Source organism: Leptonychotes weddellii, chromosome 5 (genome assembly GCF_054177405.1).
Source record: "Leptonychotes weddellii isolate Sample4059 chromosome 5, ASM5417740v2, whole genome shotgun sequence".
Taxonomy (NCBI): Eukaryota; Metazoa; Chordata; class Mammalia; order Carnivora; family Phocidae; genus Leptonychotes; species Leptonychotes weddellii.
Window position 1 is genome coordinate 148505252 of NC_138373.1, and position 23709 is coordinate 148528960.

The 23709-nt window shown below is 51.6% G+C and overlaps 1 protein-coding gene across 1 annotated transcript; it reads left to right on the plus strand.

Moving 5' to 3' along the window:
- Positions 1-995: 995 nt before the first annotated feature.
- On the plus strand, positions 996-20841 carry ISX (intestine specific homeobox). Its single transcript, XM_006751801.2, has 4 exons — positions 996-2137; positions 17021-17172; positions 18843-18956; positions 19796-20841. The coding sequence occupies exons 1-4, from the start codon at positions 1945-1947 to the stop codon at positions 20033-20035; spliced, it is 699 nt and encodes a 232-aa protein (XP_006751864.2). The 5' UTR covers positions 996-1944; the 3' UTR covers positions 20036-20841.
- Positions 20842-23709: the final 2868 nt, after the last annotated feature.

Sequence of the window (23709 nt, forward strand, 5' to 3'; positions counted from 1 at the left end):
AAATAAAAATCTTAAAAAAAAAAAAGTTACACTTCCACTTCTGACTCATTAAAATTCCTTCCTCTTCCGGGGAAAACTTGGAGGGTGGTATCATCCCTGTTTGGAAGAAGCCAGATGTCCAACTACATCAGACTTTGGCATGGGTGCGCAAGGACACTCCCAAGATTGTAGAGTTGGCTCGTTACTGCCTCGCAGAGCCCAGGGCCCCCTAGCTCCATCGGATAGCCTGACACTCCCAAGGGGTACCACTTCTAAAGCAGGATGAGTGATCTTTACCTGCTCCCCATCTCAGGGTGAGTCCCTCACTCTCCGGACTCATCGGGCATAGGGAGCAGGGGTCAGCCTTCCCCGCCCCCCACCCTCTGTGAGAAGGTCTGGCTTCCAGTGTCCCAACGCGCGTTCACCGTCTCTCCTGGGGCATCTGTCACTCCCGTGCCAACTGGTCCTTGTGCCCAGCCCGGCATCCTGGAGCTCCCTGGTGGAGTACTTAAATCAGACCGTGCCTTGACATCCACTCTGCCTCCTTGATCTGGGCCTCGGTTTCCCCACATACACCGTAAGAACTCAGAAGTGTCTCCTGCTCTGATATTTGCAAGCCCAGGAAAGCAAGTCTGACAGGGACCGCCCATAGCTGACACCCAACAGACTGCACTCCGGCCCAGCCCCCAGCCTCCACGTGACCCATAAACTCTCCTAACTGAGCAAACACAGTCTATTGGGCCTGGGGACACTTCCTGGCCAGCTTGTTCCCAACCTCCCTCGTCCTGCTCCCACCTAGCCAGTTTCCCACCATGGCACTTCCCCAGGGCCCCCCTGCCCACCCTTCAGCTCCACTCTGCCCCCTGCCCCTTCCCCCCAACACCTGCGTCCCCGGCCTTAAGGAGGGTGGAGGCTTTCTTCTCTTATCAGCTTTTTACTGCCCCCTCCTCCCTGATTACACAGTAATTGGGAGCAGAATTCCCCATAAGGACAGGTGGATGCCTTGTCAGCTCCCAGCCAACAGTTTACGGGACAGACTGAAAGGGTCCCCTCGGTGCTATCTCGGGGGACAGGTGAGGGGCATGCCAGCCAGGAAGAAGCAGAAAGGACACCAAAAGGAAGGGAGAGTCACCCTGGGCCAGGAGCTTCTGGAGAGGCTTGTGAAGTGAGGTCAGGGAGACTGGAAGGAAGACCAAAGACACCGGCACTCAGTCCAGCCCCGTCACGGACAGCCAGCCTGTGGTGGTCCAGAGACCCCCTACCTAAGCCTGCACCTGCTGGACAGTGGGAGCCCAGGTGCTCCGAAAGCCTATTCTGGAGTCCAGAGGCAGCAGAACTCAAAGTCCAAGAGGGCTTCTGGGAACACCTTTCAAGCTGCGGGTGGCCCGGATCGGAGTTGGCCCCCTGGGGCCCAAAAGTGGCACTCCAGCCTTCCAGAGGCTGGCCAGAGCCGGCAGGCAAGGGCCACAAGGCAGAGAAAAGGCAAAGGTGGACTTTCCTCTTCCTTCCATCTCTTTACCTTAGTCCGCACTGACAGTGACGTCAGGGACCCTGACCTAGCCTGCGGATTCTGAAAGCGACCACCCTGGAGAAGAACTTTGGCAGTACAACCGAACCCAGAGTGGCCATGGTGGCCCCCGTGACATCAAGCCTGCAAGAGCTCTGAGCCCACGGGCCTGGGTTACAGCCCATTCCAGCTCTCCCAATGTGAGCTGCCTCCTCCACCCGGGGCCGGGGGTTAGAGTAGCCCATGGAAGTCCGTGTGGAGACGGACTCGTGCTTGGATAATCTGACACAAGGCTCCCCGTGCTCCACCTCCGCTTGCCCTTTTGATTCCAGAAGTTCCAGGGGAGGAAGTACGCCACCCTCCACCAGCATCGCCCTGGGTGCACACAAAGTCCCCTTCTGCCTCTCCTCACAGCCGCCCACAGAGTGCCCCAAGGCAAGCCCTGCCCTCTGCAGGGTATGGAGAGGAAAAGCTCAGGGCGCTGGGGGGCCCCCAAGAAGCTGGGGCTGTCCTTCTCCATCGAGGAGATCTTAAAGAGGCCCACCGAGAGGAGCCATGAGGTCAGGCAAGAAGAGGCAGGTGGGCAGGACACCGGGCCAGCAGCAGCTATAAGCTCTGGACCAGAGAGGCCCCCACAGGCCCAGCCCCAAGGTAAGTGTCTTCTGGTCATTTCTTTTCCATTCCCAGGTCCCCACGAGCCAGCTGGGCTCAGGCAGAGGAAAAGCTGCTCCATTTCAATAGAACAGAAGGCCCCCAAATTCAAAGAGAGGTCAGGTGCTGGGCCAGTGCCTTTCTGTCTGGCCAGGACTGGGGTTTTTCAGATGCAGACCCCAAGGTTCCCTCAGCGGCAGATGCAGGGACGCAGGCCTGTTCCTGTAAGTCGGCCACAGCTGACAAAGCCGGTGCCCATTTATTTACACGGCATTCCCGCTGCGGTCGGTGCTGTCCTAGAGTCTCCTCTTTCATGTCAGTAGAAAAGCATGATTATCATAACTTGCCAGAGGAGGAAACAGCTCTGAAAGAGAAGAGGTGGATGATGTCCCCACGTTACACAGCCTGAGAGCAGGTCTGGGCTCTGACTGCCCCCAAACACCTGCTTAGCCCAACCCGGTCTTCTTCGTAAGCAGAGTCCAGCCTGCATGTCTTCCCGTGGCTGAAGCTTTGCCTGGGATCTGCCCACCCTGATCACCCTCCCAGGCCAGCAGCCCACCCCGGGGCATGTCCCCGAACAACAATGACAAGGCAGATCTCAGAGCTGTCCTTGAGAACCAGTTTGAGGAAGGGCATCGAGGTGGACACATGCACCTGCTGGGAGGCAGGAATCCTCCGTGTCACTCTCCGGCCTGCCCTGGCCTGCCACCTGACCTCAGGAAGGTCCCTTTCTCTCTGGCCTTCGCTTCACCCTCAGGGAATTGGTTGAGTGAGGGAAGAAGATGAAGGCAGCTAGGGAGGTCACAAGGGTCTGCTGGGGCCTTGTTGTCGGTGAGACTGGAGTATCTCACTCGTGGGGTTCCCAGTTCTCTCCTCTTTCAACCCCTTGAATCCAAAGAAAGGCTGGAAAGGCAGCTCAAGGGAGCCCACGATGCCCTCTCCTACCATCACCTAGCCCTGCTGCCTCCCCCAAGTTCAGTCTCCCAAGACAGGCTTGTGCTCCAGTGCAGGCAAGGGGAAAACCCTGGAGGGCTGCCCGTCCCCTGCAGCTGAGTCTATCATAGGAGATGGTCCCCAGCTTCATTTCTGGAAGCTCACTAATATCTTCCAGTGAATTGAATGAGCATTAGAAACAATTCTGGGAGTCTAACTTGAATCTCCCCTGCTGCAGCTACATAAAATCCATGACTGCCCTCTCTGTCCTAATAAGAGAGAAAGAGAGGTGAGGGAGGGAGAGAGAGAGAGAGGGAGAGAGAAGAAAGGAGAGAGGGAAGAGAGGTCCGATCCCCCTACCAGAGCAGCTTCCCTTCCCTTAGCCTGACAATGGCTGATGGCAAAAAGGGAGCCACTCATTCTACACCTCCCCCTGAAGATGCTGGCCTGCTCCATGTCAGCTATCCTGTTGGACCCAGAGCAGACCCCCAAGTAGGGGTTGGCCAAAATAGCACACATCAGGATGCATAGTGCCCTGTGGCTCTCGAGGCACTCCCCTGGCTGTTTCCCATGGAAATGCCACAGTGGTGAACCCCACCTTATAGATGATGGACCCAAGAAGAGCAGTCACCTGCAGAAACCACGTGAGTAGTTAACACTAGAATTGAACCCCAGTGGCCTGCAACTCTCCACTCGAGATCATTCTGGAATGCGGCTTAAATCTATACATCTCCCACCACACTGTAATCAAGCATTTCCAAAAGGCTAGTGAAGATTCCGCTGGTGGTTTCCAAAATGCGTTTAAGGACTACGCAGACTGAGTTTCTTTATGTCAAGAGTTCTGTAATTATTCCTATGCTAACCTTCTATTTCTGACACATGATACCAGTTATCCATTTATGGTCATGATGTGAGGGTTTCTTTTTTAAATGGATTGATTTATTTAGGTAAAACAAAAAGTCTATTTGGGAAAATGCTAAGCAAATAATAATACAAATGGGATGCCAACATGTCAGAAACTACAAAAGTAACTGGCAGATATTGCCCACGAGCTGGAGTCTGTGAGATGCTGGGCGTGGAGGATGGGGAGCTGGACTCCAGAAATCCGGCTTCTGAGCCCCCATCTGGTACTACTAATTCACAGGAGGACCTCGAGCAAGCTGCTCCCCTCTCCGGGCCTCCGTTTCCCCATCTGGAGCATGAAAGAGCAGGACTAGAATATTCTTAATGTTCCTCCGAGCTCAAATGTGCCATGACCGATTCCATGAAAAACTGATGGCTGGAAAGCCTCGGTGGTGTCACTCATGGTCATTTTCTGGCAGAGGCTTCCTCCCTGCAGAGAGGGGTGGAGGCTGTCCGTGCCAGGCAGGAGCAGGGTAGCCCAGAGCGGTGGGCAAGAGGGCAAATGGCCTCAGCAGCATCTGCCTCCCCGCTCCTTCCCAGGGGCGCAACCCCGCCCAGTGCTTGTTGCTATTGCTAATGCCTCTCCACATCTCTGTCCTGCTTTCCTCTGACACGCGGGGCCCCTCCGAGAATGCAAGGCAACAGGACCAGAAAAGGTGCATCCAGGGCCCCCCGCCCCAGTAATAAAAACAGAGAAATAACATTAACACTTAAAGGGCCTTGCAGAGGGGCTCGCAGAAGGTGACTGGCAAGCATGCTTTCTCTATCCCCATCACCTGGACAGCTGGGAAACCTGCAGCGCTGCAGGCTTAGTACCCCAGACTCTGACTCTGGGTCTAGGGTGGGGCCCAGGAATCTGCATCCTTGCAAGCTCTCCCAAAGGACCCTGATGTAGGTGGTCCAAGGACACTCTTGGAGGAGGCTGAGGCCCAGGGAGGCAAATGGCTTGTTCGGAGCTACACGGCTGAAACGTGCACGTGCGGGGCCCGCTCGGTCACCCAGGCCAGGGCCAGTGCCCTGCCTCCCCCACTTCTCACAGCAGCGACCCTCATGATCTCAGGCTTGGACCTTCTCACGTCTCAAGCCAGTGGAAAAATCCAAGAGGGTCTCCCTACTTGAAAGGATGCTGAGCCCAGCTGTCCGCTCACTCCTGAGAGAGGCAAGCCCCACCCTGAAGCCCAGGACCCTCCAAAGTCACGGGAGGCCCAATCACAAGGAAGCCTGACCTGGGGAAGAGAGAGGTCATCTGTGCCACCTAGGACCCCTTGCAGGGAAATTGTGATGCCTGGAGCAAAGGGGAGGGGAAGGTGAGGAAGAGGCCACCCCAGTGGGTAACCAGGGCAGGGTTTCTGGCCTTTGGGGGGGGCTCAGCTCTGTTCTCATCCATTGGGTGCTTACTCTGGTGGGGCTGGGGACTAGGGAGGTGAACAAAGCTGACCCAGTGAACATCCCCCTGGAGCGGGGGTGGGGTCAGCAGTTCAAGAGTCCTGGCAACATCCCCTTGGGGCAGTGCTTCCGTGGTGGAGCTGACCAGGGACAGGGTGGCATCCTTGGATTTTGCGGGAACCCTATTGCCATGGTCAGCAAAGTTTTTCTGCAAAGGGCCACTTGGACTCTGCCTTCACAGCTGAAATTCAACAATGTGTGACTGAGTGGGTGTGTTTGTGTTCTAATACAAATTTATTTATAAAGCCAGCAGAGGGTCGATTGGCCTCGGGCTGCAATTTACCAACCCTGAACCCCTTAGTGTGACATTCAAAGTCCTTCACAGACCTGCCCTGCTGCCTCGGGCTCACCCTCTAGGCACACAGAGTAGCCTGACTTCTGATCTTTCCTTCCCTTTAAATGCCTCCACACCTTTGCCCTTCAAAAGCCACTGCTCCTTCTCCCTTTCTTCTAGCTCCTTTCCGCCTTCTTTCTGCTCCCCTCCCACCCCACCCCCTTCCTTTCCTGGTCCAGTTGTAGCAAATCACCACCATACACCGAGTGGCTTAAAACAACAGAAATTGATTCTTATAGGTCTGGAGGGCAGAAGTCTGAATGAGCCACTGGTTTTCCTCTTTCTCCTCTCTCTTCCCCATCCTCCCTCCCCGACCACCCCATCTGGAACCCAAGGCAGCGGCACTGCTCTGCTCCTGGTCCCGGGAATTGGGAATCCAGGCTCAGGCTGCGGCCAGACCCATGGGTGTCTCATTGCCTTGTGATGAGCAGCTCTGACTCTCAGACAGGTAGATCCTGGGGCTCCCATCAAAGCAGGCAGGAGTGGGGCAGAAGGAGGAGAGCTAAGAGCCTGGAGTCCCCCAGGAGAAGTGTGGTTTTGGTCTCTCTCTGCCCCGCCCCCTCTCTCAGTCCCTGCCACCAGAACCTCAGCCGAAGGAGATCATGGAGACACTCCTAGAGGGCACCTGGGGGCTGATTCTAGAATTGAGAACCTGGCTGAATCTTAAGCCTGTGGGAGTACAAGGAAGAACAAGTCTTGGTCCCAGCTTGCAAAAAAGCATTGTCTTCCTGGGGGCTCCCCCAAAAAGCAGACCGGAAGGAAAGGATTGGAGTACAAGGGGTTTATGTGGGACATGCAAGGACACAGCATGGAGGTAGTGAAATCACACAAAGAAGGCATGTGTGATTAAGCCAGTGACCACTGTGGGAAACTGAAGCTTAAATCCTTTGGGAAATGGAGCAACTATACTCCTCAGAATCATCTGGGCTTTTGAGCGCAGAAATACACATCCTGGCAGTAGGAAGTTGATCTGGAGCATAGAGGTCTGAGGGTTACAAGCAGGGCACTGACAACATTATTCTGATGATAGGGCCGCGGAACATCAGAGCCAGGAGAAATCAGAGCAGACAGGACACACAAAGCATCGGTTGTCATTTAAATTTGATTTATCCCTTGTATTCCTCATCCAGGCAAGTGACAAAGAGCGACTAAAATCTACTGACTGGCAGGCATATCTACTGCTGCACAAGGAATTATCCCCAAACTCAGTGGCTTAAAATAACAATGCACATTAATTGTCTCACTCAGAGTCTGTGGATTGGGAATTTGGGAGTGACTTCACTGAGGAGCTCTGGCTCAGGGTCCCTCATGGGACTGAAGTAAAGACGTCATGTAGGGCTGCAGCCACCTGAAGGCTGGGCCAGAATAAAGGATCTGCTTCCAAGGTGGACACTCTATGGCTGGTGAGTTGGTGGCAGCTCAGTTGGCTGAGGAGGAGACCTCAGTTTCTCCCTACGCAGGGCTCTCCACGTGCCACTAGAGTGTCCCCCCAGAATGGCAGTAGCTTCTCTCAGGGCGAGCTATCCAAGGGAGAGCGAGCCGAGTGGAAGCTGCGTCGTAAAAGGGCGTCCTTTTACGTCCTTTTACGACCCAGCCTAAGAAAGTTGCTAGCAGCCTTCCCCTTGCATTCCATTTGCTCTGTGAGTCACTTGAGTTGCGCCCCATTACGGATGAAAAGAACTCCTAGGGAAAAGCGCCCAAGAATTTGCAAACCTGTCTTAAAGCCACCCCAGGTGCTTAGTTGGGAGTGGGACGATGTAGGGAACAAAACACAAGCCTGGCCTCTGCTGTCCCATAGCTTCTAGTCTAGCAGAGGCGATGAAGAGCCATCCAATAATCACAAGTGAAAGCAGAGGGACAGCTGTGCTAAGTGCCAGGGAGGAGATGACATGGTTCTGAGGGCCTATGCCAAGGGATGTTTGGTCTGCCGGCAAAGGCTTCCGGAGGAGGTCATGGTAGAGCTGCAGTCTGAAGGCTGAGTGGGGGGAAATGTGGATCCAGAGGGAGGGAGAGGGAGCCCCCAGGGCAAGGACTTGGTGGTGGACGAGACGTTCAAGGGAGGAAGATGAGGCCTGAGAGATAGAAAGGGGTCCAGCCATGCAGGGCCATCGAGGAAATGGTGGGGATTCTTATTTCTGCTTTGTACCCCAAAAGGAATGAAGAGCCATCATAGGGTTTTAGGCTGGAAAAGGTGTAATGATCCATATGAATGAGAACTCTCTCAGGTTCCAACTGACAAAAACCATCTTGGGTTAGCTGAAATAGAAAAGGAAATGTGTTGCCTCGGGGAACATTAAGAAGTAGCTTCTCAGACTGAGCCACGGGAAGGGCAGGATCGTAAGCAGGCTTCAGCCATGATGGGAGCCAGAACCAACACCATCAGGTCTGTCCAGCTGCTTCTCTGTGCATCAGCTCAACTTTTCTCCTTCCAAATGACACCCAATCACTCCAAGAGTTGCATCAGCCTCTGTAACTTCCCTCAAGCTCTCTAAAGTCCCAAGTCCAAAAGTCCTGGAGGAGGGACCCATTGGCCAAGCCTGAGTGAGATGCCCGCCTCCAGACCAGTCAGCTGAGGCCAGAGCAGGTGGCTGAGAGAAAGGGGTGTGTTTGGGCAGTCTTCTTCTTGCTAATCCTCTTCTCTGACACTGTTCCATGCTGGGATGATGGTTTCTCATTTCAGGGCCCTTATAACTCTTCATAGGTCATCTTCAGTCTCCAGATCTGGAACTCTCTAAGTGATTTTTTTGTTTGTCTGTTGCTGTTGTTTAATCAACGGTGTGTTCCCAAAGAGGTGTGCTTCCCCAGATACTCCTCGGAAGGTAGCAGTTGGTAACCCATTTTCAGCCAGAAACAGCTCTCCCCGCTATTTACAGGGCCCCAGAGCTTTGCATACCTCTAATCTGAGCACCCTGCATCCCTACACTTGGGTTGGCCACAAAAAGAACAGTTAACTTTCTCCTCCATGCTTGGCAGGAGGCAACTAAATATGGATCCCCCCCATTGCCTAGGGCCTCGTTCTGTGACACTTCCTGTGTCCCAGCATGAAATATGCTCCGGCTCCACAGCCTGTGAGGTCTGACTGTTCCCCTGCGTTGCTACAAGTACAGATTGAAGAGGAATGGGGGCAGGAGGGGAGAACACATGCACGCCCTCTGAAAGCCCGGGAAATCGGCCCCTTGCCACCCTGTCCTGGTCCTCTGTGCCCACCCCCCTCCCCACGTGTGAGTCTCACCAGACCTACACATGCTGTCACGAGAATCACGTTGTCATGACACAGATACAGCGTATGAACCTGACCAAGTGCTCCGAGAACACGGAGGGAATAGTGAAGCCTTCCAGGAAGGCTTCCAGGAAGGCTTCAGAGAGGAAGTGACCTCTGAAATGGAGTCCGGCAGAGAAAGGGAGAGGACACGCAGGGCAGAGGGAAGCACGTGCAGGGGCCCTGAGGGAGACAAAGGAGCATTCCTTTTGAGAAACAAAGAAATCCAGCGTGGCTGGCATCTAAAAATCCCAGAGCAAAGGCAGAGGAGAAGAGGGAGATAAGGAGACTGAAGGTCAAGTGTGCCAAGCCAGGAACTTTGGACTTCATTTACGCACATCAGCATCTTTAAAACCTATGTTTGGGGGAAAGGCGGGCTTCCAGAGATGTAAGGCCAGAGCTGCCGTGGACGAAGGGATGCTGAGCAAGCTGCACTCCGGGGCCCCCCACATACATCAACAAAGGAGCTCTGCCACTATCTGTTTTGTGGGGCTCTCCACACAATTTCCTTTAAATAAAGGGTACACCTGCTGTTAAAAAAAGAAAAAAGATATACAAACCAAAAGTGCAGGGGAGTGAGTGTATGTGTGTGTGTGTGCACATTGGCTGAGATCCATACACAAAAACATGCAAGTGAAGCCATGCCTGTGGAAAATAACAATCGTGACTCTGCCGAGAGAGTGCTCACTGGTCCTCCCTGGGGGTCAGCAAATCCTCTGCCAGGGGCTTCTCAGTGGTCTTCTGGACAATTGTTGCCCTCAGTGGTTTCTTTCTTTTCATCTCTTCCCACCCTGGCTGTATTCTCTTTGCTGTTGTTTATTCACACAAATAATCCTTTTATATTATAGAAAAATAGGAAACACAGATAAACAAAAAGAAGGTAAAAAAATGTAGCTATAACTCTACCATCTCATCATCTAGTATTAACCACCATTAACATTTTAATAGAAAAATATGTAAACACAAAGAGAAAAACTAAGAGAGATTTTTGTTTTCACAAATGCAGAGGCTGAGGGTGCAAGTCAAAAATGCTCTTTACTTAAATTTATTAAAAAAAAAAAATTTGTTGTGTTTCTACAGAGATTCACAACAGACCTTGGAGAGAAGGAAGCATTTGATTGATCTGAGTTTTGACAGATGAGTAGGAGTTCACCAGACAAAGAAAGAAGATAGGGATTCCAGGCAGAGGGAACAGCATGACCAAGCACCTAGAGAATAAAAGGGCATGACCAATTTGTGGAATCTAGAAATGATCAGGTGGGACTAAAAGAACAACAGAAATGGGGACTGGGGAGAAAGCAGATGATTCTGGAAAGGGAGGACTTGAAGAGTCTTGAATGCCATGCCAAGGAGTTTGCCTTGTACTCTGTGGGCACCAGGGAACTGTAAGAAGTCCACCATGACCAGGCTAGCGAGAAAAGCCCACGCCCATGTCTGCCCTGGCAGGCTCCTGTCCTGTACCCCACACATCATGTCCAAGCAGTGTCCCCAGACTGCAGGAAGGCTCCAAAGGGTGCCATGGATCCCCTCCATGCTTAATCCACTGCCTTAGAAAGACAAGAACCAGTCCCATTTCCAGAGACTTCCTCTAGGAGCAAAGGCCCCTGGGGCCTTTAGCTGAGCAGCCAGGGCCAATTAGCAGACCACCGAGAAGGAGCAATCAGGGGAGGGAGCCGAGCGCAGAGAAACATCAGTTTATAATTAGGTGGCCTAATCACCTGTGTAAATTGTGTATTTCTTATGATCAATGTGCTAAACGGCTCAGGTTTAATTAAGTTCCACTGACTCGTCTTTGAAGACCCACTGAAGTGTGAGTCACAGCTCACACAATTAATAACGGGGAGAGGAGCAACTTGAAAGGGGTGGCAGTCCTTGCCACCTTCCTCTGCCCTTCTCCCCACCCACCTCCTGCCTTCCCTGGTACCCTTGGCCCACTGCAGTGGGTGGGCTGCACTCTGGCCACATGCTCCTTGGCTTCTCTGCCAAGAACCTGGTTAGGAGGTGCTGGGCCTGGACAGGGGCTCAAGGATTTTCTCACTCCCAATCCAGTGCTCCTTCCAGAGCTGGGAAAAGGGGACCCAGCACCCCCATCATCCTCCCCTCTGGGGCATCCAGGACATCCCAGCCCTTCCTGGTGATCAGGAACCTTATCCAGTGCATGGGGCACTCCCACATTGAGCTCCTATTTCCAGCTTCTTGTTGAATGAGTTTCCTTCTGGTTCACTGCTCTGAGTCAGTACTCAGAGCTCTTGAGCACGTCCCCTCTTCTGGACATCCTCCTTCTCCCCAGGCACCAACGGAGAGGTGGGCCTGGGCCAGTTCACCCTTCTTCTTATTTACCCTAAACTTCCCATTTCCCCAATGCCATCAGAATCGGCTCAATAGTTAATGGATTCACTCTTTCCCAGAAATAGGTGGAAGTTATAGGAAATTGCAACAACACGGGAGGAAGCTTAAAGTTAGACCCAGAGTACGACTTTTTCATGAACCCAGTGGGAAAAACCTCTAAAGTAGCACTATCCACTAGAACTTTCTCTGAGGATGGAAATGTTCTGTACCTATGCTGGCCAGTATGGTAGCCACTAGCCACATGTGGGTATTGTGCTATGGCTAGTGTGACTAAGAAACTGAACTTTTATTTTATTTTATTTAAATAGCTACATGGAAAAAAATAAAATAAATAGCTACATGGAGATGGTAGCTACAGTATTGAACACTGCAGATCTAAGGAGCTAAACTTTTAACAACATCTTGCTTCTGATCCAAACCTGTTTCCCTGAAGCCAGGTCCAAGTCTATCTGACTCTCCCCAAACTGCTTTTCTGGTCTAGTCTCATGAGTCAAGTTTCAGGGAGCCTCAGTCAGTGGGAGTGATCTCAGCTCTGGGACCCCTCCATCCCTACCACTCCTTTTTATAGTCCTCCAATTTGAGGCCATTCAGTCTAGAATAACATCCCAAAAAGGGCTGGGGGACAATCAGTATTGACTATCTGCACCCCCAAGAACCCATGGTCAGTCTTGGGGGAGAAGCTTTGGCACTCTGAGTCCTGCAGGCTGGTGGATTTGGGCTCAGCCTCCATCTCTCCACCAGTGCGGATTTGGGACATGTCTGTTTATTCCCTGGAGAAGTCACTACAGCCATTGGACACACACACATGCACACACACACACACATCCATCACCATCATCATCATCATCACTATCATCATCACCATCACCACCATCATCATCATCACCATCACCACCCTCGTATCATCATCACCACCATCATCATCATCACCATCACCACCATCATCATCACTGTCATCATCATCATCATCACCATCACCACCATCATCATCATCACCATCACCACCATCATCATCATCACCATCACCACCCTCGTATCATCATCATCACCATTATCATCATCTCTCAAAGACGAACATCTATCCTGAGAACGTGTAGTTCAGAACTAATATGAAAACATATTTTTCTAACTGACCAGTAATTTGCAGGCAGCCCACTCTCCACAAAGTCAGAGATTATGCAGAAAAGAAGTAGATCCTTTCCTTCTTCACCCCACCTCCAAATTATGCCCTCCAGTCCTGCCAGAAATAGGAAAAGCCACATATATCTTAACAGCTGCTCCTTTAGTTACACAAATGGAAGCATTGAAAAAATTATTCTATTAAGGAGTCTATTCTTAGTCATGAACCTTGTTTGCCTAAGTTTCCTTCTGGAGAGAATGGAGGAGGTGGCTTCTTTTTGTCATCACTTACTGTCTGTTCCTAATCCTCTGTTCTCTGTGATGCTTGCTTTCCCAAGTTCTGGTCCACACCCTACATTCTCTGTCCAGGATCCCCCATTCCATAGCTCTGTACTCCCAGAAGAATCCTAACTCCATACTGTCTTGGATGCCGCAATTTGCCCAGCCAACCTGAAATCTTCCATCCTGTGAATTTTTTTTGCAATGTCCTATAGAGCTGCACAGTATTACTATCACCTAAAATGCTGGCCTTTGGGAGTGAATGAATGAATGCAATACTGTCAGCACGGCTCGTTCATTTTTGTACTCCTACAGACAGGCCCCCGGTGCCTATGAGATGCTGGGCACAGAGGACATATTCAGTAAGACTCGGCAATGGGTTGACATTGCCATCTCTCTCTGCATCAATTCTGACTGACTTCAGTTCTACCCCTAAACACACTGCTAGCCCTAAACACAGAATAAATACCTCTTCTTAAAATTTTTAAAAAGAAGGTAGACTAGGGGAGGGAAAAGGGATAGGAAAAGAGAGAGATCAGGTCCGATCAGGTGGTTCACAGTCCAAGAGCTTGTTCTAGCGGATGAGAATGTTTGAGACCTCACAGTCTGTGACCCCCAAGAATCTCCCAAAAGTCAGTGAAATGAGTCAAAGTCTTTTGAGGGAAAAGAAAGATTAACAACAAGCTTGAGGGGTAGGAGGGAGGGGTGAGACCAAAGGCAGACTATGAAATGCCATTTCTGTCACTGAGGCAACTGGGCCTGGTTAATCCCAGAGATGAGGAGTAGCTTCAGCAGAAATCTCTCCTCTCTGGCCCTCACCCGCCACCAAGCAAACTGGTTCCCCAGGCAGGCCCAAGGCAAGGTGTTTTAAGCCATTCAGCCTCCACCTGAAGAGAAAGAGAATTACAGGATGTCAGGGTGTATTTGGCTTGCTCTCCTCCCCCATTCCACAGATGGGGAGACTGAGGCCCAGAAGGTAAATGAAATGTGGCCCAAGTTGTAAAGTTCAGGAAAAGCTCAGGTCTCCTGATGTCCAGTTCAGTGGGTTTCCTTCTAGCGAATGATAACAGGATGGATAGCAAGCGTGCACAAAACACACACACAACACATACACAACACACACATGCACACACATGTACGTATACACACGCCACGCACGCATGCACACACACACACTCTTTGGTTGTTAAACCATCACAACTGAAATCTACTCTTCACCCAGTGTCAACTCCAATTCAGAGCCTGTAGTGGTTTTACCTCTTATTTGGAAGGAATAAGAAAGTGAGCTAGGTGGGAGAAAGGAGACCTCAGCAGGATTTCAGATCCCCACCCTCTTTTCTTGTCATCCCATCTGACCCGTAACATCTGACATTGGTCCTCAAAAGTGAAAGGGATTTGGGGAGGGGGTTTGTACCTTTCCTACAATTCCTAAAATTACATCACATGGACTTTGTCCAAGTAAAACTAGAATTGCAGCCCTGTCCTCAGAAGTGCATGGTCAGGAAAACAAACCCGCCACCATCTGATTCCATCCTTCCTCCACCGTCTGTGACCCTTGTCCCTATCAGGAGGTACAGGGGAGGCTACAAGTGGAAGATCTTCTTTACTCTTCTTGCTTCCCTGGCCCTTCTCCAGAGCAGCTGTCCCAAAGCCTTCTTCATCCTTCCTGCCCTAACCCCTCCACCTCTCTCACTCTCTGCTGGAGACCTGACTTCTGGCTTACCTGCCCTGAAACTCACACGATACCCTCACCTGTGTAGTGACTGTCTATGACCAGTCTGTCCTATAGCTGCCCCATCCAGAGCCCTCTCTCCCCCTTGGTCTTCAGACGCGGTCCAGGCTACTCTCTGAAACATCTCCCCAGCTTCCCCCTCCCCTTCTAGCACCTTCTCAAGACTTGAATTCTCCTCCTACTTATTGTTGCCACTTCTCCCTAACCATTCATGCCTCCATCCACTTTAATTTAACGTATATTCGTCAGAATCTTTACGAAGTATCAGATGCCACATTGGGTGTGTTTGGGGTAATGCAAACATAGGTCCTCTTTCCTTGGCTTCTGCCATCATAATTCTACCCAAGTAGTCTTTCTGTGGTCCTCAATGTCCTCCTAAATGCCAAATTCAGGACCACATGCCTCAAATTCATCTCAGAACAAGACAAGCTAAATATACGTACGTGCACGCATGCAGGCCAAAGTCAAGGCACAGCACCACTCCCAGCACATAATAGGTGTTTAATAAGCACACTGGTATTTTCTGACTTTTCTTCCTCTTCACCCTCTCTTGTTTTTAATTCTATTCTCACTCCTTTCTAAAGTTCTCTTCCCCAAGTGTTTGCTTGGGTACTGCTAGTGTCTGAGCTTCCTCTGGCTCAGGTCAGGTTCCCCAGAGAACAGAGTGACATAGAGCTTTGCTGGAGAACATTTACTGGGGGCTTTTCATGATGTTATCATGTCCTTTCTGTTTTAATCCCAGGACCATACACTCTCTCTCCAGTTAGCAACTGCCATTCTTCCTCCACATGCCCAGCACACCTTTGTGGACTTGTCTGCAGCCTCTGCCTCTCCTTTGGCGCCCTTCCACTGCCCACCGAGCCCTCATTGCCTGTTCCATGGAACCGCTATGACCATTCTCTGTCCCTGTTAGAACTAACATATCCCCAGCATGGACACAGCTGAACCTCTTTCTTGAGACAGTTTCTTCACCGGGTGTCCTCCTTTTCTTCCTATCTTGGGGACCTGCCCAGCATGGTGTCCCTCGCTGGTTTCTCTTGGTTCCCTCATGGACTGCTGATCCTCTACTCAGTGGAGGGGCCCAGGCTTACCCCTCGACCTCCCACTCTTCTCCACATGCATTTCATGCCTGAGTGATCTCAGCTATGCCCAGACTACCAAAGCCATACCCTTCCCAAATTTGAACCACAGTCCTGAGACCCACTTTAAGCTCCAAACATATATTCAGCCACCTATTCGAGAGTTGTTTTGAACACCCAATAGGCGTCTCAAAGTTCACATGTCCCAGTAGAATAGCTGATTCCCCATCATACACACACATGCGCAGACCTGGCTTCACAGGCACAAGTGGGACCAGTGTAGTTGCCCACAGTATTGCATACAGACGGAAGCCTGGCACTTGGGCTTCATGCTTATGGTCATCTTAAAATTCTTAATAATTTCACGTGTGAATCTGTGCTTTGTAAGTGAGGTTCAGTGGGACCAGGAAGCAAGCACTAAAGCCCTGAAGCCTTGACTCAATGCTCAATGCCCCTCTTACCACCTCCTTGCTTCCCTGGGATGGGCTCTAGGCCACTTGTTTCCCCATCCCTACCCAGTAACCGCTGCCCCCTCCATCCCGTGTGATTCTAGGGAGGGGAGGGGTGTCAGGATATGGATGGGAGGAAGGTCAAGGTATATGTGACCCTGGTGCCAAGTCAACAGGTGGGCCCTGGGTCCCTGTAAGGGTCCACACTTACCCTATTAGTATCCCTGTGTATTCAAGGGAGCATGAACTTACACAGCAAATTTTAAAACCTAAGCAAACAACAACAACAGAAAAACCACACTGACAGGTCAAGAGAGAGAATGCAGAAGAAAATAAATAGCTTTTTTCCTGCTTTTTTGGACAAGAGCACCACATTTTCATTTTACGTTAGGCCCCAGAGCTGATGTAGCCAGCCCTGAGTGGACACGAGGTTGGACAGTTAGATTGGAAACAGGTTGTAAGGCACTGACTACTGTGGAGTTCAGTCTTTACTTTGTAGACTAAGGCTGGCAAGATTTTCCTGTGAAGGGCCAGATGGTAATTATTTTAGGCTTTGCAGGCCATATGGTATCTGTTGCAACTACTCAAAGCTGCTTGCAAAAGCAGCCATAGACAATACATAAACCAAAGGGAGGGCTGTGTTCCAATAAAACTTTATTTACAAAAACAAACAGTGGGCCAGATTTGACCCTCAGGCTATAGTTTGCCATGCCCTGTTGTAGACAAGGGCGAGTCATTGAAGGCATCTGAGCAGCAAAAAGGACAGTCACAAGGGTTTCTAGAAAGTTACCTTGACCCCCACTGTTCAGGATGGATCAGAGGGGCCAACCTAGGGGCAGGGTTTCTATTGCAAAATATTGCAAAACTCCAAGCTGAGGAGCCAGTAGCAAGACTCTGTAGTGGGCAGCAGGGGTTGAAAGAGTGAAACCAAGTAACACAAAAGCCTCACCAGGGTGCCAACAGCAAGACCACTAACCCAACTTGAACCCTCTTCCATCCAGAGGAAAGAAAGAGCAAGCGGAGGGTCCGAACCACCTTCACTAGCGAGCAGCTGCATGAGCTAGAGAAGATCTTCCACTTCACCCACTACCCAGACGTCCACATCCGCAACAAGCTGGCAGCCAGGATCAACCTCCCAGAAGCTCGGGTGCAGGTACAGCTGTCCCCACCCTCAGCCTCCGACCTCAAGGCTTTGGGGGACATGGATGAGACCCTGTGGATCATGAACCCTCCAGGGCTGCCCCATCTGAAATTTCCCATTGCCTTTATCCCTTGAATACAGTCACATTCGCCCATTATTATTTCCAGGAAATGAGGTCACCATGGCTACAAGATGGTTTCTCTCTTTAGGAGGTGGAAATGGAGCAAGGCGACATCAGTGATGGCCATTGATATCTGCTTCCTGCCTTCCCTCTCCACCTGGCTGTAGTTCCAGAAAATGGCCCACCATGCAGCCCCATTCACAAAATAGATCTTGACAATCTAGACCAGTGGTCATCAAAGACCAGTGGCCCTTTTCTGTAAAAGGCCAGATGGTAATTATGCTGGGCTTTGTGAGGCCATACAGTCACTGTCTAAAACGTTATTGATGAGCTCTACAATTTGAATTTGGTATAATTTACATGTGCCACAAATAGTCTTCTCCTTTCTATCTTTCTTCCCAACCGTTTAAAAATGCAAAAGCCATGCTTAGCTCATGGGCCATACAAAAACTGGGAGGAGGGCCAGATTTATCCTGCAGGCCTTAGTTTGCCAAGCCCTGATCCAGACTCCATGGGTGTCACTTTGAAGACAACACAGAGATGGGGAAAGGGCCATCCAGGGTCGGAGATCTACCTAATCCAGAATCTGTCATTTCTTTCCCTTGGGGTGTCTGTGGCTTCTTCTGTGGTTAGAGATACAGTAGCCCTTGTCAATCACCAAGGGCATGTCCCGCCTCTTTGCACACCCCCAGTTTTGCAAGTACCACTCTAGCAAATCCAAATCCAATCATGGCACTGTTGGCTGGCTCTAAAACACTTCTCTACGTCACTCTTTTTCTTTTTCCATCAAATATTATGGACTCATTCCAAATTCAAAAATCTGAGCCAGGGCCCAGGTCAACATTTTACTCTTAATTTTATCCCAACCTACTTTTCTTCTGGCTAAGGACCACCGCTGTTTTAGCCTTCTCCCTTTCCCTTCCCATTTAGAATCAGTCAGGAGCTACGTGGACAGCACCTGCGTCCGCTGTAAAGCTGCCTCGGCAGAATGGCCAAGAACAAACACCCACGTGTCAGGGACAGCCAGGGCACTCGTGAAGACAGGGAGCTGCCAATAGTCAACCTATAGATGCCCAGGGGCCCACAGGGGGTTGCCAGCCGGTGGCCTGCCAGCAGGAAACAGCCCACAGATGAGTTTTATTTGATCTGCACAGCGTTTTCAATATCAAAGCGTTCACATAAAAATCGAGATTTCCGCCTTAGATATTGGATGGGCCTGTAATGCCAGGCTTGCATATCTATAGGATGCTTGCTGGCTGAAGCTGAGATGCTGTGCCCTCAGGCTCTGTTCCCCATGGACCCCACTGCTCCTACTTATACGGCATCCAGCTGCTGCACTCGGGCATGAGCCCCTGGCGCCCCAGGCACCGAAGGTTCTGATCCCCGGTCCCCTCTCAGAGGGCAGACCTCCAGAGCCAAGGAAATCCTGATGCCATGGAACTTTCTAAACTGTAAAGTGCCAGTCCCTGGGAAAGCATCAGGATCACGCTTTTGGGGGAACGTACTGGATAGAGAGAAGCCCTGCAGCTGATCTCCATCCTCTCTCTCTCGCCCACCCCAGATCTGGTTCCAGAACCAGCGCGCCAAGTGGCGGAAGCAGAAGACCGGCAGCCCAGGGGCTCCGCAGCAGCTGAGTGAGGCCCGCTTGGCCCTGGCCATGAACCCGGACGTGGCCGTGAGTGGCTGAGGCACCAAGGGAGAGTTGGGGGGGGGGGCCTCTCAGCAAACATCCCACCCAGAACCAGAAGCAAGGAACCCTGGGGGCTCTGCATACAGTAAAGAGTACAAGGGAGACTCTTCCAGAAAGAGCATGGCCAAGAGTACGCTGGATGTCTGTGGGACCTGGGACAAGCCGCTGCCCCTCCCCACATCCTCATTCCCTGAGTGACAATCACTCTGCTTCTCCTTCCTCCAGAGACGGGCTTGTGTTATTGGGCAGAACTTCACAATCTAAGGACCAGGCAGGCAGGGAGTAAGGGCAGGTGCCCGGAGGTTGAGCAGGTAGGCTCTGGAGTCAGACTCCCCAGGTTGGAATCTCAGCTCTGCACTTAGCAGCAGTGTGGCCCGGACGAGTCACTTGGCCCCTCCGAGGAGAGTAGTAGTTCGATGAGGGTGAAATCGCTGAGACATGAAAAGGTTTGGCGTGAGCATGGGCCACCCGTGGGGTCCGTGCATATCGGATGGTGCACCAGCTGCACACAGCGCAGACAGTCCTGCGGTCAGAGGTTCCCGCATGCCCGCAGTGACACTTGAGGTAGGATGTCTTTATTTATCCACGTTTTGCTAATGCAGAAACTGGGCACTGAGAAGCAAAGTGACTTTTTCATATCAAGCAAGTCCTATAAATGCCAGGATTAGGACCAGGTTTACCCCAGGGCACACGTTTCTCCCCAGTGTGGTCCCCTACCCACCCTGAGCCGTCCAAGTCCTGGGGGGAAGGTTGGGAAGCCGCGGGACAGCCCCGGGGGGAAGCCTAGGACTCACTTCTCTCTCTTGATTTTCCCCCTGTGACAGGGCTCCAGGCTGCAACCCTTTGCTCCGCCCCGGCTGGCTCTCCCCACCGGGTGCTATCCACCAGCTCCCAGCCAGCTGGCCTCTGCCTGGTGCCCTGGCCGGGTCACCCTCCTGCCATGCCACCTGTGGGAGACACAACCTCTCGTAGGCCCTCTCATCCAGCCAACCTGCATCCCTGCTCTGTGCTTCCTCCCACCTGCAAACCCCAAATGGGGCAGCCCCTGTGCCACCTCAACATAGGGATCGAATCACCTCTCGGCAATGGCGCCGCCTCCCTCTCCAGGTGAAGACAAGTGGCAGGAGGGTGCCCAGGCTTCTGGAGGAATCCATCTCACCATCCAAAGATGACCCTGAGCACGCCCGGAAGGAAGTTTGCATTGGACTCAGCAGCAAAGTGAGGAATACAGGAGCTCTCTTCGCTCCTCCCAAGGTTGCCCTCCTGGCTCAGAAGACAGAGGCTGTGTGAGATCCCCAGATGAGCTCTGGACCAAAGACGGCATCATCTGGCACTTCTGCTTCCTCTAACTCGCTGTGTGACCTCCAGATGGTTACTCACCCCCTCTGGACCTCATCTCTAACACAGACAGTTGGACAAGGTGACTTCCGAGGGCCCTTCTGGCTCTTCCTTTGGTGAGGTGAACCATGATGAGAACAGAGGCAGAGAGGAGGCCAACGAGGGGTTGCCTGTACATTCATGCATGACACATTTATTGAGCACCTACTGAGTACTCTATAAATGGAACTGGATCTGGACACAAAAACCAAGGCTCTGCCCCCAGGAGCTCAGTCCACTTTGGCCCAAGGGGTCGTGCTGAGCTTCCCCTGCAAGCCGAACGTGTGCTCAATGACCTTGCTGTTGGCCCAGTGACCTTGCCATTGGTCCATGCCTAACAAATTCTGTATGGCTTTGATATGAATGTACAAACTGGGAGAGAAATATAGGGAAAGTTATTTTTAATTTAAGACAGAATGTAGTGACTTTGGTTATCCTGCTGGACTGGGGAGGGATGCTGCATTTCCGGTCTGAATAAAGAATATGACAGGAAGCTGTTTTCAGAGTTTATTTCCCAGGACTAGTGCAAGGGACCAGCTGGAAGGCCAGCCTCCCTCCGTTGTGAAGAGCCTAAGGACTCTGCCGTTTCCTTGCAGTGAGACCTTGGGCAAATCACAGGCCTGGTCTGAGCCTCAGATTCCACATCTGTAAAACGGAGGTGGTAAGCCCCACCTGCCTGCTTCGAAGAGCAACCGGGAGGCTCTGAAGGGGAGAGGAAGTGCTTCAACCAAGTGTGAGGTCCGCGCCCGTTGTGGAGCGGTGGCGTTGTCCCCAGATCCCACTAGGAAAGGGGCTACTTTGGGTCCGGGCCCTGGAATACACCACCCCTACTCCCAGGGAGGTCACCCTCGACCTTCCCTTTGGCCTGAGCACTGCCGAGAGGTACCCTGCTGCGGAGGACAGGACCTGCTCCTCCTAACTAGGCAGGCTGGACTGACCTCTGTGCACAAATCAGAAGTTTGGGTAATCTGTCCCCAAATTCCAGAACCTCTGCAATCCGGCCCAGTCCCTGATGCAGCCAGGAGTTGGACGGGGAGTCAGGAAGCTTGGGTCTTAGTCCTGTCCTCCGTCTGATTTGCTGTAGAAGCTTGCCACCCAAACCCTCTGGGCCTCGCTTTCTCACCTATAAACTGGAGGCAGCCCCACACAGCTCTTCCCTCAGGCGTGCAATATGCCCGAATCCGACTACAGCCCACAAACGGGATGTGCTTTATAAACTTAGAAGTGCCATATCGCCCAGAGCCCATGCACGTTATCACCGACAGACACCTAGTCTCCAGCAAGCTCGAGATGAAAGAAGGCTAAGGGCTGGGAGAGCAAAAGAGCCGATTAACAGAGGGCGGGGCCGGGACCTTGCTCCTACAAACACCACCGCGGTGGCTGCAGGGAGGGGACATCTGTTTCCCAGCTGTCTCTCTCAGTCCCCCGAGGGCATCCACTGGGTGCACCTCAGCCAGCCTGACCGTGACCCCTCCGCCCTGGTGCTGCACTACCTGTTCCATCCCCTGCTGGGGTTCACCCCACACCCTCTGTTGCAGCACCCCCTCAACTTATGAATGCCCCCGTTCCTTCTCTCTAGTTTCCAGGCCATCTCTTGGGAGCTGGAGGAAAAGTCAATAGCCCCCCCACCCCTCAGGGTCATGGAAACCCTAGGCCAGGCAGGGGACTCTCCACCTAGACCTCTTGCAGCCATTTCTCAGGCCCTGGCGACAGGAGGGTCACGGACAAGATCACAGATGCCCCACCTTCCAGGTGGAATGAAAAGGCACAGGTCCGCTCTGCTCTGGGCTCCTCGTGGGAGTCTGGGCTCTCCAAAGAAACAAAACTGTATGTGTATTTTTTTCCTTAGTATGAGGAGTTGGCCCTCACGATTACGGAGACTGAGAAGCCCCAAGATCTGCAGTCCGCCAGCCAAAGACCCAGGAGAGAGCAGACGGCACAAGCTTTAGTGGGAGTCCAAAGGCAGGAGGAGACCAAAGTCCCAGCTCAGAGGCAGGCAGAGAGCCGGTTCTCCCTTCCTCCACCTTTTGTTCCATTCAGGCCTCACGTTCAGCCACACTAGGTAGAGCAATCTGCTTTTCTCAGTCTACCGTTCAAATGTTAATTGCATCCAGTGCAACCTCTCAGGTGCACCCATAATAACACTTAGCCAAATATCCGGCCACCCCGTGGCCCCAGTCAAGTTGACATAAAATTAACCGTCACGATCCCCACCCCTTTCCCAGTCACATACCCTCCTCCCCCTAGCATCCTCCAGAAACAGAATTTCGCCAACCATAAGAGGTTCAGGTGACCAGAGCATCTCAGGTTCAGTACCGATTTAAAGTTGATTTGGGAGGAGCAACTCTTCCTCCCTAGGGATTTATGTTCTCCCCGTAAGAACTGTGTTATTCCCTTACCTTATATCTGTGGTGCAAAGGAATCACTTTAGAACCCACACCAGCTGTGTGACCTGGGCAAGAGACATGTCCCCTCTGTAGAACTGTTTCTGGTCTTTCAGGGTTTCTGTGACAATTAAATGAGTTAGTACAGTCTGGCACATGACAAGAGTGGAGGAAAAAAAAAAAAAAAGCCATTTTCCCAACTCTCCCTTCTTCCTCTTTCTACTTCTGATCTTGAGCAGCTATTCTGATCCCAGACTCTATCCTAGGAGTTTTGTGGGGGGAGGGGTTGTTTTGTTTTGTTTTTTGAGAGAGAGAAAGAGAGCATGGGGTTGGGGTAAAGGGGCAAGGGGAGAGGGAGAGAGAGACTCTTAAGCAGACTCCACGCCCAACACGGGGCTCAACAAGGGGCTTGTGAGATCAGGACCTGAGCCGAAATCAAGAGTCAGACGCTTAACTGACTGAGCCACCCAGGCGCCCCTATCTTAGGAGTCCTTAAACCAGTGTCCCAGAGGCCAAGGAACTCTCAAAAGAGCATGCAAAATGGTGTGTGTCTGTTTATTTTTCCCAGGGAAAGGGTCCATTGCTTTCATCAGCTAAAAATCATCCTAATAAAGAATCCCTGTCAGACAGCCCTGAGTCAGATCCTGACAGGCTGTGTGGACTAGAAACTTGAGAAAAGTGAAAAGATCACTTTTTTAAGGTAAAATCATACATACAAATATAAAAATGAACAAGTGCCAAAGCTTTATTTAACTCGCTGATGGGGAAGCCAGTAAGACATCATAGCGACTCCAAGAAGAACTGAAAGAACTGAGACACACATACAGGCAGTCGGGAAGGCTGAAATGAATGACAAACCCAGACACAGAGCACCCATCGCCATCAGGGACAGAATCAATTGCATCTCTGCCAGACACAATTCATTTGCATTTCTATGGACAAGAAGCATTTGCATTAATATCAGTTTCCTGCCATTT